Source organism: Empidonax traillii, unplaced genomic scaffold (assembly GCF_003031625.1).
Source record: "Empidonax traillii isolate 1590-97213 ecotype Southwest subspecies unplaced genomic scaffold, ASM303162v1 scaffold897:size315579, whole genome shotgun sequence".
NCBI classification, from domain to species: Eukaryota; Metazoa; Chordata; class Aves; order Passeriformes; family Tyrannidae; genus Empidonax; species Empidonax traillii.
In genome coordinates this window covers 189,290-200,766 of record NW_020956090.1, presented here as the reverse complement: position 1 = coordinate 200,766, position 11,477 = coordinate 189,290, and the positions used below count along the sequence as shown (strand labels likewise).

At 42.6% G+C, this 11,477-nt stretch overlaps 1 protein-coding gene across 1 annotated transcript in view; it reads right to left on the bottom strand.

Annotated features, from left to right (window-relative positions):
* Positions 1-11,477, bottom strand: part of RIN3 (Ras and Rab interactor 3) — a 68,404-nt gene that overhangs the window by 8,594 nt on the left and 48,333 nt on the right. The window contains exons 6-7 of the mRNA XM_027902635.1: positions 9,794-11,257; positions 7,094-7,402 (exon numbers count right to left, since the gene is read on the bottom strand). Of these exons, the coding sequence (XP_027758436.1) occupies positions 7,094-7,402; positions 9,794-11,257 (1,773 nt within the window). The remainder of the gene's footprint in view (positions 1-7,093; positions 7,403-9,793; positions 11,258-11,477) is intronic.

Below are 11,477 nucleotides of genomic sequence, written 5' to 3'. Positions count from 1 at the left end.
CAATTTATTTAATGAAAGCTGGATTAACGCTTTCAATTCTGATTGTTTTATTATGGCTGCCTTTAGTCAAAAGAAACAGCCTTCACTCTTCAGTCAAACTATAAATGGACTTTATTGTTCCATTAACATTTGGATGGACATTTTGTTTGTCCGTTGCTGCCTTGGCTTATGCCTCTGTGAAAGCTTTAGCTCTGTGAAGGGTCCAATTCATTACTGTCATATACATTACCTTAATACAAACAGTTTAGTACTACAGCTATTTAATATTTTCCAGAAAAAACAAACAAACAAACAAACAACTGAGACATGAAATGTAACAGAAAAAATGCACAGAGAAAAGCCCTATTCTCCTTTTGATCCAAGTAAATCAGAGGCCAAGAGAGTCAGTTCTGTATAAAACTAGTATTAAGGAAGATGAAATACCAAAGATTTGGTAGGCTATTTTTCCCTTCTCTAAAAACTTTTTCTTTATGATATAGTAGTTACAGGCCAGTGGCATTGATAGAATGATTCTAATTTCCTAAATGCCAAGGGACTTCCAGTGCAACACCAATTGCACAATTTTTCCTACTACTTTTCTTTTATCACCAGTTCATATTGTGTCTACTAGGGCATTCAAGAAAGTTGCTACTTCACAGTATAAATTCCTATCCACTGGGGGGGAAAAAACAAAATGAACCAAACAAAAAAACCCCATGGGTTTTGTTTTTTTTTCTTGTTTGTGTGTTTATTGTGGTTTTTTTAAAGTATCACCAAAGGAGATCACCAACCCAACAGTGGACTGACCAACTAATGAAAGTGGAAAGAGCAACTTGGAACTAAGCAGTTCCGTGTCCCCATTCATCAGCTTTTAGTGTCAGCTGAAGTGAGAGGACAATTTTTAAGAACTCCTACAGAATCTCTTTATTTCTTTTTTTGGCTGAGAAGTGGTTGTTTGTATAAAAAGGTATGGAGTCAGTTATTTTTCATCACTCTCTATCTCATTTCTACAAGCTAATTTAGATGTTTTGCCCACCGGTCCTTGTTACAAACTTTTCTCAACTTTAAGATTTCATAGGAATATTATTAGACTTCCAGCTGTTTATATGGCTTCAATGTGAAAATCTGATATACGGTTTCTTTTTGAATAATAAACACAAAGTAGGGATGTCTGACTGCAATAATGGAAAGAGAACACATTCTCCATATGCTGTATGCTCACAACCTGATTACCCGATAAATTACTACACATCACCTTAATCCACTTACGGGTATATGATGCCTGATTCTTAAATATCCACATCTCTAGCTAAAGCTGAAGTCAGCAGGAGCAGAATGTGTCAACAAGAGAAATCAAAACTAGTCATCAAGGATCTAGCTCTGACTCCATGTGTTGCCACAAACTTTCAGTGTTGCCAAGGGCAGGTCAGGCACAGTATATTGCACCTACTCCTTGAAGGCATTGCAACGACTTCACTCACTGCACATGGAAACAAGGACAGGTGCCTGAGAGGGTAGGGTTCTGAATCTCCCCTTCTTCTGCTGGCCCTAGATGTTACAGCAGGCACAGGAACTAGCTTTGACATGTACAGCCATCAGACCAAGCTCAGCCCTGAGATGTTCTGTATTTCAGTCTGTTTGTGGGGTGAATAGATGCTGTCAGCAACTCAAATACGTCCAGAGGCAGGAGACCACAAAGATATATGAAACAGTGCCTATGAACCAAGATACTTGTAAAGTTGGTGTTGCTCAGCATTGAGTAACCCACATGCTTCTTATCTCATGAGAAGTTCCAGGGCACTAACCAGGGTCCATCTGGGAGCTGCAGTGGGGATGTTCTCTGCAGGCTGATGCCTCCTCAGCTCTACTGTCAGTCTGGGCCAGAGCCAAATTCCTAGACCTGTGTGGCTTGCTCCATCTGTGGTCTCTCACAGAGGGGTATTTTTGCAGATAGAGTTAAATCTAGCCCTGACCCTGTCACTGGTCTCAGTGACAATGGGACTGAACTTGCTTATTCAGGGTGGTGGTGTCTTACTCCAGATACGACTTGCTTGCTTTATTTCCCCTTCTTCCCTACAGGGTCAGGAAACATTTATTTCATAAATATCTCTAAGAAGCTTAAAATAAGCCTTCTCTTCTGCCACAAATTCATCCTATTATGTTTATAGCAAAGCAAATACAACGTCAGCTCCTGGCTGGGAAGCAGCACTTGAATAGATGGGTATTAATTAAATACACGATTTAAACCAACTGGAATTCTGCCCAAGCCTCCATAAAGAAATTACAGACTATTTTAACACATTCATGCATTCCTTTTCCCTCTACGTATGTTCTGAGAGCCAGCAGACAGTGATGACGCCTGCACCTTGCTCTAATATTTTATGAACACTGGCATGACGTCTAGCAGCAGATCTCCAGGAAATATGGATTTTAGCCTCCGTTTATAGCAGGGAAACCTGAGGTACAGAAAGATTAGGAGAGATTTGTTCAAGATAATAAGAAAGATTGTAACTGTCCTTCCTCTGCCTTCCACTATCCTTCCTAGCATTTTACTGTCTCTTTATCTCATACTACTTTAGCAAGGTTTGATTTACGGTATAGTTGAATTAAGCAAGTTAATAGATGCAGACAGCATGAATCCACTTCAAAAACATATGGTTTAGAGATCAGAGGAATTTGTTCCCCATGAAAAATCTGAACTGTCTCTTTGATTCAAAGATTGCAGAAAATGTGCTAGCTAGCAAAAAAACCAAAATCTCTAGTCCACCAGTCTTCATTAATAGTAACTTAAATCAAGCATCCTCTTCCCAAAGATATCAAACTGTTATGCATAGCTTTATTTTCCCTCTCAGAAGTGTGATGTGATAATAAGCCATGTGGTGGGATTGCTCTGATTTTGTTTTAGGAGCTTCTATCATGGGTTCTGCACTGGCTGCTGAAGTATTTGAGTTCAGTTTCCTTTCCACAGGTTCAGCTGTCCCATTGAAGACGCACAAGACTTTATCAACTCAAGAGCCATATAGGAGTGCATAAGAGCAGCCAATATCTGTCTGCTCAACTCTACAGTGGATGACAAACTTCCTTCTAAAAGCTAAGGAAGAGAAATATCCCAGTGGAATATATGTCCTATATGTCTACTTTTTCCAAAAGTAGACTATATATTGGCCATGCAAAACTATGCAACAGAAAATATTCAATCAGGTGTTTTAGGGCCAGTCACCTAGCCAATTCCATCACTAGTACAGAACAGGTTTTGAACTATATACTTCAGCTCCCTGTGCAGTTCAAAGACGAAGATTCATAATCTTAGGAATTTCACAAGTTAAAAATATTGCAGTAAGAAAATTGTACCTCTATTCATTCTTTTTGAATTACTTTAGAAAGCAGTCTGCCCATCTTTCAAACTTCCAACTTAAACTTCGAGTTTTTCCATGCCTGATCTTCCTCGCTGATGGACTGATCAAACTTTACCTGTTTGTCTCACAGGTTTTTTTCACAAACCAATGCCTATTGCTGCTCTATTTTTGTTTTTCCATCAGTTCTCTTCCACAGAGTGGCAGTTCCCAGGAAGTACAAGGCCTGATGCTCCTCCAGGCACATCACTGCCAGTATACACCACACATCCTGAAGATTTGCATCTAGTTCCTCACTCTATAAGTGACACTTGTGTTTTTGATGAAAAGCAGAGATTCTCTTTCTCCCACACAATACACCTTTAATATTTTATCTGAGTAAAGGTATTTCTGAAAGATACATAACAGGTGTGTTTTTTCTACATAAGATTACAGTGTTCCTACATAAATCAGCTATGTGCCCAACTGTCCCTGCGGGTATTGTGGCATACCTTCCAAATGTAGGAGCAGCATGATTCATGCCTCTTACTTTTTTCTAGTGCACAGACAAAATAATGCCAAAAAAAATGCCAGCCATTTTGTGGAGGGTGGGTTTCCAAACTCTTTTTTTGTTTGTTTGTTTTCTGTTTGTTAAATGCATTTTATTCTTACTAACAATTCCTAGTATTTTTAGCAGGCAGGTTACATATTTTTAGGTTGTAGGTTACATTCTTAGAGGCATATGATGCTGTTATTTAAGTCTGTATATAAGCTGGAGAAGCTCGGTGAGACACCTCAATACTATCATAATTGTCCCTTTGGGAAGGATTCATTTACTAATATCACTGCCTACACAGTACATATGAGCATCTGAACCAGTACCTCTACATTCCTTTTATAGCCAGTAACAAAGTAATCAATATTGTCATTGGAGTCTGCCCTGAGTCATCTCACCCTAAAGCAGAAACCTACATCTAGCCAGATGAATCACCTGAACTCCATCGACTGATTCCCTAAAGTACATAATGAGAAGCTGGGCACAATAACCATCTGTGGCCACCTACAGCTACATGTAGCTATAGATTAGTCCTGTTTCAACTCTATTTTGCAGTTGTACTCAGTGGTCTGCTGGGAGAAAGGTGTATTGATAAACACCGTGAACTTGCCTTCCTAATTCCTTGTGATGAATCAGATCCACAAGTTGGTTGCCTTCAACTAGAGGAAGAGATGGTAGTTTAAAGCAGCTGAGGATCTGACCCATTCAGTTCTTAGTCTTAAATATCAGGGAGTTCAACCACAGCCAATTTATCAGCCAGATTTTGTCACATAGTATGAATTGCAATCAAACCAAAGATCTCCTCCTTTCTTAAAATGTTTTCATATACATGGAGTCAGACAAGGCAGACTTAAAAGTTTCAGCAGTGCAAAGATGGGCACTACCACAGACACAGATGTTCCTGAATAAGCCTATCCTTAGTTTTAAAGCAAACTTAGTACCTCTTGGGACATCCTGGCCAAACCAGGATTGCTGTACATGTGCCTCAAAATGTTCAAAAATTTGTGTTTTCATATGGATCTGGGAAAAAAAAAAAAAAAGAAAAAGGTGCTTGATTTGGTGGTATTTGCACTTTGATTTGAGATATGAAACTGTATTCTTAGGTCAGCTCATCCTATGGTCATCGTAAAGTGAATAAAGAGTGGACAAATTACAAATTAAAATATACAACATAAGTAGTTACCACCTTATCAAACAGGTGATTTTTCTAACAGGGGTAGACTGATTTCAGTTCTGCAGCAGAGGGAATGATTAGTTTTGTATTCCACTGACTGATCTCGGAGAAGGAACCTCCTAATTCAGTAGTGAGGAAAAGGAGCTAAAAGAAGAGGCTATTGCACGGGAAGCTGAGCATGGCCTCTGCTCTTCCTGTGCGAAGAGCACTCTGCTTCCTCATGGATGGCTGAAAGCAAAAAGGGGCCTGTGCTGTTGCTCTTGAGATGGGCAGAGAGCAGGAGGAGAATTCCTACCGCTGAAATCTGGTCTGAGCAGCCCACAGCTGCTCTCGTGCATGCCACTGGCAGGAAATCCCTGTCAAGAAATATTTCAGATTTCTGAATACTTGTCTTTGCTGAGTGGAAAATGAAAGTGATTTGGGTTCAGTTCATTTTGTGGAAGAAGTTTCACACATTTCACTCCTAAGTGGGTCTACATGGCGTTTCCAAGTCTCTCCAAGTCCACTGTTTTCCAAGAGTTAGACTATAGCATTCTCCTCCCTTTAACCTCTTTTTTCTGGTCTGAATTCAGTGGGGTACATTTCCTAGCTCCGGGCCAGTTTTCTTCTGACCAGGCCCTGATATGCACCACTGACTATATATAAGGGAGAGGGAACTGGATGCCTAGGGTTGAAATCAGCTTCTGACCTACACCCTGCTGGCAGTAGTACTCAACATGAGAAAACAGCTGAGCTGGCTGAAATTATGCACTTTGGTTGGCAGAGCAAACCACAATGAAATCATCTGATTTCATAAATGTTGATCTTTTAATGTAGGGGGTTTTGAATTATTTCCCTGACCTCTAATTTTTGTTACATAAAATAACACAAGAGTATTTCCCTCAACAGAGAAATTCCAGCCCTGAGCTAAGGTGTGACATATACATAACACACCACTGGTATCAGAAGGAGACCATGTCTCCTACATGGGTTTTAATGAGGCTTGGAAGTCCTTGATCTATTCTAATTTTATTCTCAAACATAACACAACTGTTTTAACAAATTTACATCAAATTTCCCTGCATATGTCCAAATCTTCTCATTTAAGGACAGTCAGAGGTCCTGTCCACCCTGCAGCTAAGGCTCAGCCTTGGGGTGGCTTCTTACTCTGCTGTTAATTTGCCTAGATTGGTCACTGAACGTTGCTGCTTACTGTCCAAGGGATGACCTTGAGGTGAGGCTCAGCAGGGACACAATAATCCACATATGAGTGCTCCAGGTGTTGCCAGTACAAAATAAAGCAGAACAGCTAAAAGCACCTTTGGAGATTGTGAGTTCTTGAACAACCACAGCTTATTGCAAATTAATACCTAGCTTCTCTCCAAAATTATGCGTGGCTGGTCATCAGCTCACCAGGGTACAAAAAAAGCTCTTGGACTGGCAAGGAAGATTGCTGAAGGAAGGGACTTCTGGTCTATCTGCAAAGATGCATCCTGTCTGTGGGCCAATGGTTTAATGTGTACAGTGGTGGTTGGCCTGAGGCCCAAGTTATGTTTATACCCAGAGCACATACTTCCTCACACTGAAGAAGCAATTTGGAATTCACTGGAGCATCAGGAATTAGTAACAAACAGTACTAGCATTCCGCATTTGCTCCTCAAATTAGGCAAAACTTTGTAAAGGCCAAACCAAGAGACTTTTCCCAAAGACCCATTTCTAGAATTTACCATTACTCTGCTACAAGCTGGGACACAGCCCTGAGGATATATGGAGAGCTGTGTGAAGACCTGTGCAAAAAGGACATGACACATAACACCCACACTTACAGATACCTGGGTTTTTGAGTTATGGAGCTTAAACAGGTAACATCTTATACCTGTTATTAGTGCAGAGAACATCACAGTTACTTGCCATCCTATTCTGAAAACAACCCGTGTTCAGCTGATATCAAACACATCAACCCCACTGTTACCTCCACTGTGAATATTACCACGGCAGCTGTATCAGAAAGCCTGTTCCTTTGATACATGGAGAGGGACCCATGAGGGATACCATTTCAGTAAAGCGCTGTACCTGGGTTTCCCTGAGCCATGGAGTCATAGATGAGTTTGCAGGTCTTCAGCAAGATGGCAATTTTCTTTTCTGGGGAGTAGGTCTTGTGCATGGTTGTGAACTTGTGAAGGATCTTTTCCATCACAACTGTTTCAGGCACACTGGTTGTGATGCCTAGGTCAGTGGTAGTTGTGTTTTGTATCACAAGTTGGTTCTCTTTCAGTTGCTGTAAGGATCCATCTTTGTTGTGTATTTCTTTTAATGAAGAATTAATTGCTTCCTTCAAAGGTTTCAGGACACATTTGTATAAAGCTGTCTCAGCAATCACTTCTGCATAGAGAAGGGAGAACAGAAAAGCACACAGGAAATAATCAAAACAGCAGTACAGGTGCAAGTGTAAGTCCTAAGGCGGCATGTGGTTGGTTATTTGACCATTACTGCATAGCTGTTAGCAGGGAACAGAAATTATATCCAAGAAAGTAAACATTTCATTGCCAACACCCTCCAGAAGGCCTAGATGGGCTTGAGATGAACATCAGGGTGTGGTCTCTGCCATCAGAGCTGTAGAAGACTGCCTGCTACCAGCAGTCCCTCTGCCTGACTGCTGGCTGACCAGCACGACACTATCAGGCAGCAGAAAAGCCCTCTCTGGGAAAAGATGAGGAACCTCACCTAACTGTGCTTCTTTTCCGAGCCCTACCCTTACAGATATGCAGGTGGGATTCATCTGATTTCCTTCTCCCTCTGACCTGTTTGAGATATTCACTTTGGGATGAACTTTTATCTTCAAAGCACCCCTTTCTCCTCGGTGACTGAAAAGCGGCTGTAGCCATCAGCTGAGATAGACACCAGCACCAGGTCAGAAGTTGCTGTACTGCTCAGTGACTTTAAATTACTCATACTTAAGACACCTCTTACACAGCCTACAGATGAGGAAATAGTATTTATGGGTTGAGTGTTTGATTAATATTTATCATGAGACAAAAGACAAAAGGAAGCATGAGAAACTGTGAAAAAGTCTTGTCTGACTTTTAGAAACCAGAGGTAGAGCTAGAGGGACTGCAAGACATCTTCTTATTCCTCCTTGCACTGAGGCAAAAAGGTCACTGGCAAAAGAGTTCATCTGCTCAGGCAGTAAGGAATGAAGCAGAGGGCAGTCAAATTTATGTATGCAAAATGCAATTATTTTGAAAAATCCAGAGAATCAATCAGCCTGAAGCAGGACAAATTAAAGTGGCAAATTTTCCATAGTGAAAATCCCTGTTCTCCACAGAAGACAGTCCTCCTGAGGCTGACTGGACCACATCATTCTGTTAAGGAACTGTCAGTGAACAGAGCTAGATCCAACCAGGCATGTCCGTGGGAAGGTGGTGAGATCTTTGTACACATGCATCTTTACCAAGTGTGAGAAGGACACTTCTTTCTGCCTCCTCTTCACCTTCAATAACTAAGATTTAAGACAGACTTCTCTATGCTGACACCCCCTCTGCCTCGAAGAAAGAGGTTTCTGGGACAAACTCGGCAGGTGTTACATAAGATGCACGAGAAGCGAAACTGTAGGTCCCCTCTCCTAGCTATAGCAAGGGGCTGGTAGAGGGTCTGTTCTGCTGGGGAGTCTACAGGATCACATGAAGCCATTGCTGGGTGAGAAAGAAATCAGCAGGGCCTGCTGAGACTGGCAGTGGACTGCCTCTTAGTCCTGGCTCACTGCTTATCTGGGTCCCACCTTAGATCCTACTGGAGCTGCAGAATCTCCTGGAATCCCTGGTCACTTCTGTGGTTGACCGTGTTCGGGGTCTCCCATCTCCCAGCTTATTTTAAGCTGACTTAGGGATCCATAAATAGCTCTACACTGGTTCTCAGATCCTCAAGAAACAGTTTCAAGCTTTCGAAAGAGCATATGAGTGCATGTATGCACACTTTTTCTGGCTGTACAGCTTTGACTGGGATAAAAAAAATCCTACAGCTCTTTGTATATTCCCTCATGGATGTACATTAAACAGACCAGTCCAATCCTTAGCAAGCAGGGAAAGAGAACATTATTTCCTCACAGGATATGAATGAGAAGCAATGAAACACCCGTAAACAGTTAAAAACAGGCAAATTATGGCTGCGGCAAAGAGGTGAACACTGCATTTTGGAGCCAGCAGTAGTCTAGCAGTAGGCAGTTCTTCCACACCTCTGAGCTCTGAGGAGTACAGGGCAGCATCAAGCGATTGCTCCAGCCTGCCACTCAGAATCATCATAGTCTTGTGAGATAGTTACTAACCCCTAATCTATCTGCCACATGCAGGGAGTTCTCCATCCTCAGAGCAGAGCAGGGGATGTGGAAGGCCGCAGGGAATGCAGCTGTGGAGGAGGAAGTTGGCCTTTTGTGTTTCCAGTGAACTCTGTGCGTGCATGCCTACACAGACTCATATTTGTATGAGCGTGTATGCAAATATACATACATGTATGCCTCTCTCGCATGGACACACACGTATTCTGCTTAAACTATTCCCTTTAAAACATTCATAATGAGTTTTCCCACCTCACTGGTCTCCAGGTTTTAGAGCTATTCCTCCAAGTGCTGGCAACCACAGGGTAGACTTCAATACATACCCCTCAGATTTTAAGAGATGGTTTATAATTCTGTAAAGCAGAACCTGTGTCTGCATAATCCTGTCTTCCTCCTCACCTTCCCAAATCATGCCCAAGGATGAATAAACCACAGTCACCTACCTAACTGTTCCTCAGTGTAGGAGGCTGAGTCTATCAGAGATTTCAACTCAGTGCTCTGCAGTAAGTAACTCTTCAGCTGTGTCATCATCAACCGGATTTCTTGTAGCATCTCTGTGCTGGAGCTCTGCTTTGCCATCATCTCTAAACTGTACACTCTGTAGTCCTGCACCAGGTTGCCAAAGTATGAATCCTTGTCTTGTGCCAGTTCCACTATCTTCTTCTGTAGCTTCCTGTCACTAGACAAAAAGACTGTGAAGACGTTGGACAGGTTTACAAAGGACAGCCTGTTCCTGGCCTTGGCCAAGATCATGGAGTGTGTCTTTTTACCAGAAGAACTACTCAGCATCTCCATGTCATCCTCTGTGCTGCTGGTAGAGTAGGAGTCTGGTTCGGATGCTGATGCCTGAGCTGTTGTGCTGCCTCCCACGTCCTCCAGGGACAAGTGCAAATCTTTCAGTTCAGCTGAGCTGACAGACTTGTGGCCATGTTCTGGTTCAGTCTTGGCGTGTGTGCAAGTGGCACCACCTGCCGCTGTAGCTGGGCTGTCCTTGCACACAGCTTGAGCTGTGGCCGTGGCCGTCTCTGCCACTGTTCTTGGCTTCAGCTGGCTGGAGCTTTGGATCCTTGGTACCTGGTAAAGCCTCTTTCTTCTCGGTGGTGGGATAGGAGGTGGCTTTCCTTTCTCACTGGCATTGATTTTTATCTCAGGCATGTCGTTCTTCTTCTCTGCAGGTTCTGGCTTCATCTCCTGAAACTGTGATACAGCCCTTTTGGGAACCTCCCCAGGCATTCCTATAGCCTTTTTGCACAGCAACCTTTTATCTCTGTTCTCTGTACTTGTACCTTGTTTTTCTTCTGTCCCTTCCCCTTTCAGCGTTTCACAACTTTCAGGCTTACCCGCACAGCTCTCCTCCGAGGTCCTCTCACACAGCCGCCTCCGTGGGGGGACAGAGGGCTGGGAGCCCTTCTTGGGGCTCACTGCCGAGGGCTCACTGCCCAAGCAGCTCTGCTTCCTTTCTTCTTCTTTAATGTCACCGCCCTCAGCTTTCACTTCCTCTGTGCTCTTTCCTAGTGGCTTAAGAAACAGCTTCTTTTCTTCACAAGAAGTCATAGGACCCTGTGGGAGCTTCAGAGAAGATTTCTGAACTGCAGCGTGAGAAGGTGGAGGTGGAGGGGGCCGGCGGGGAGATCTCCTTTCAGTGATCATGGTGGCAGGGGGGGGATCAACACTCACAGCCTGGCTTTTAGGAGGAGGTCCATCTGGAGGAAAAGGATTACTGCACTCTTCTATAAAAATAGGATTCACGAACCACAGCCTGTCATTTCCTATTGACAGCTCAATTTCACATGAACAGTGGTTTGTGCTACTTGCAAAACGCTGGGTAGATCTTGAACTATCTGGGTCTTTTGCAGGGTGGGATAACTCTTCTCTTCTTCTGTGGTTTAAGTAGGAATCCCAAAAATCTGACCAAAAATAAAAAAAACAAAGATAACTGAAAGAAAAGAAGAATGAAAAAATGTTCTGAGAGAATTTAGCTGCTAATGATATGCAAAAGACCTACTTTTTGTTAAAAGAAATGGTACACAAGCTTTCAAACCTCTGCACAAGACAATGTGAAGAAAGAGTTACCTGTTTTATGTGCGTGAGATGCTTAAAACCAGGGGATACGCTCAGAAGCTTCAA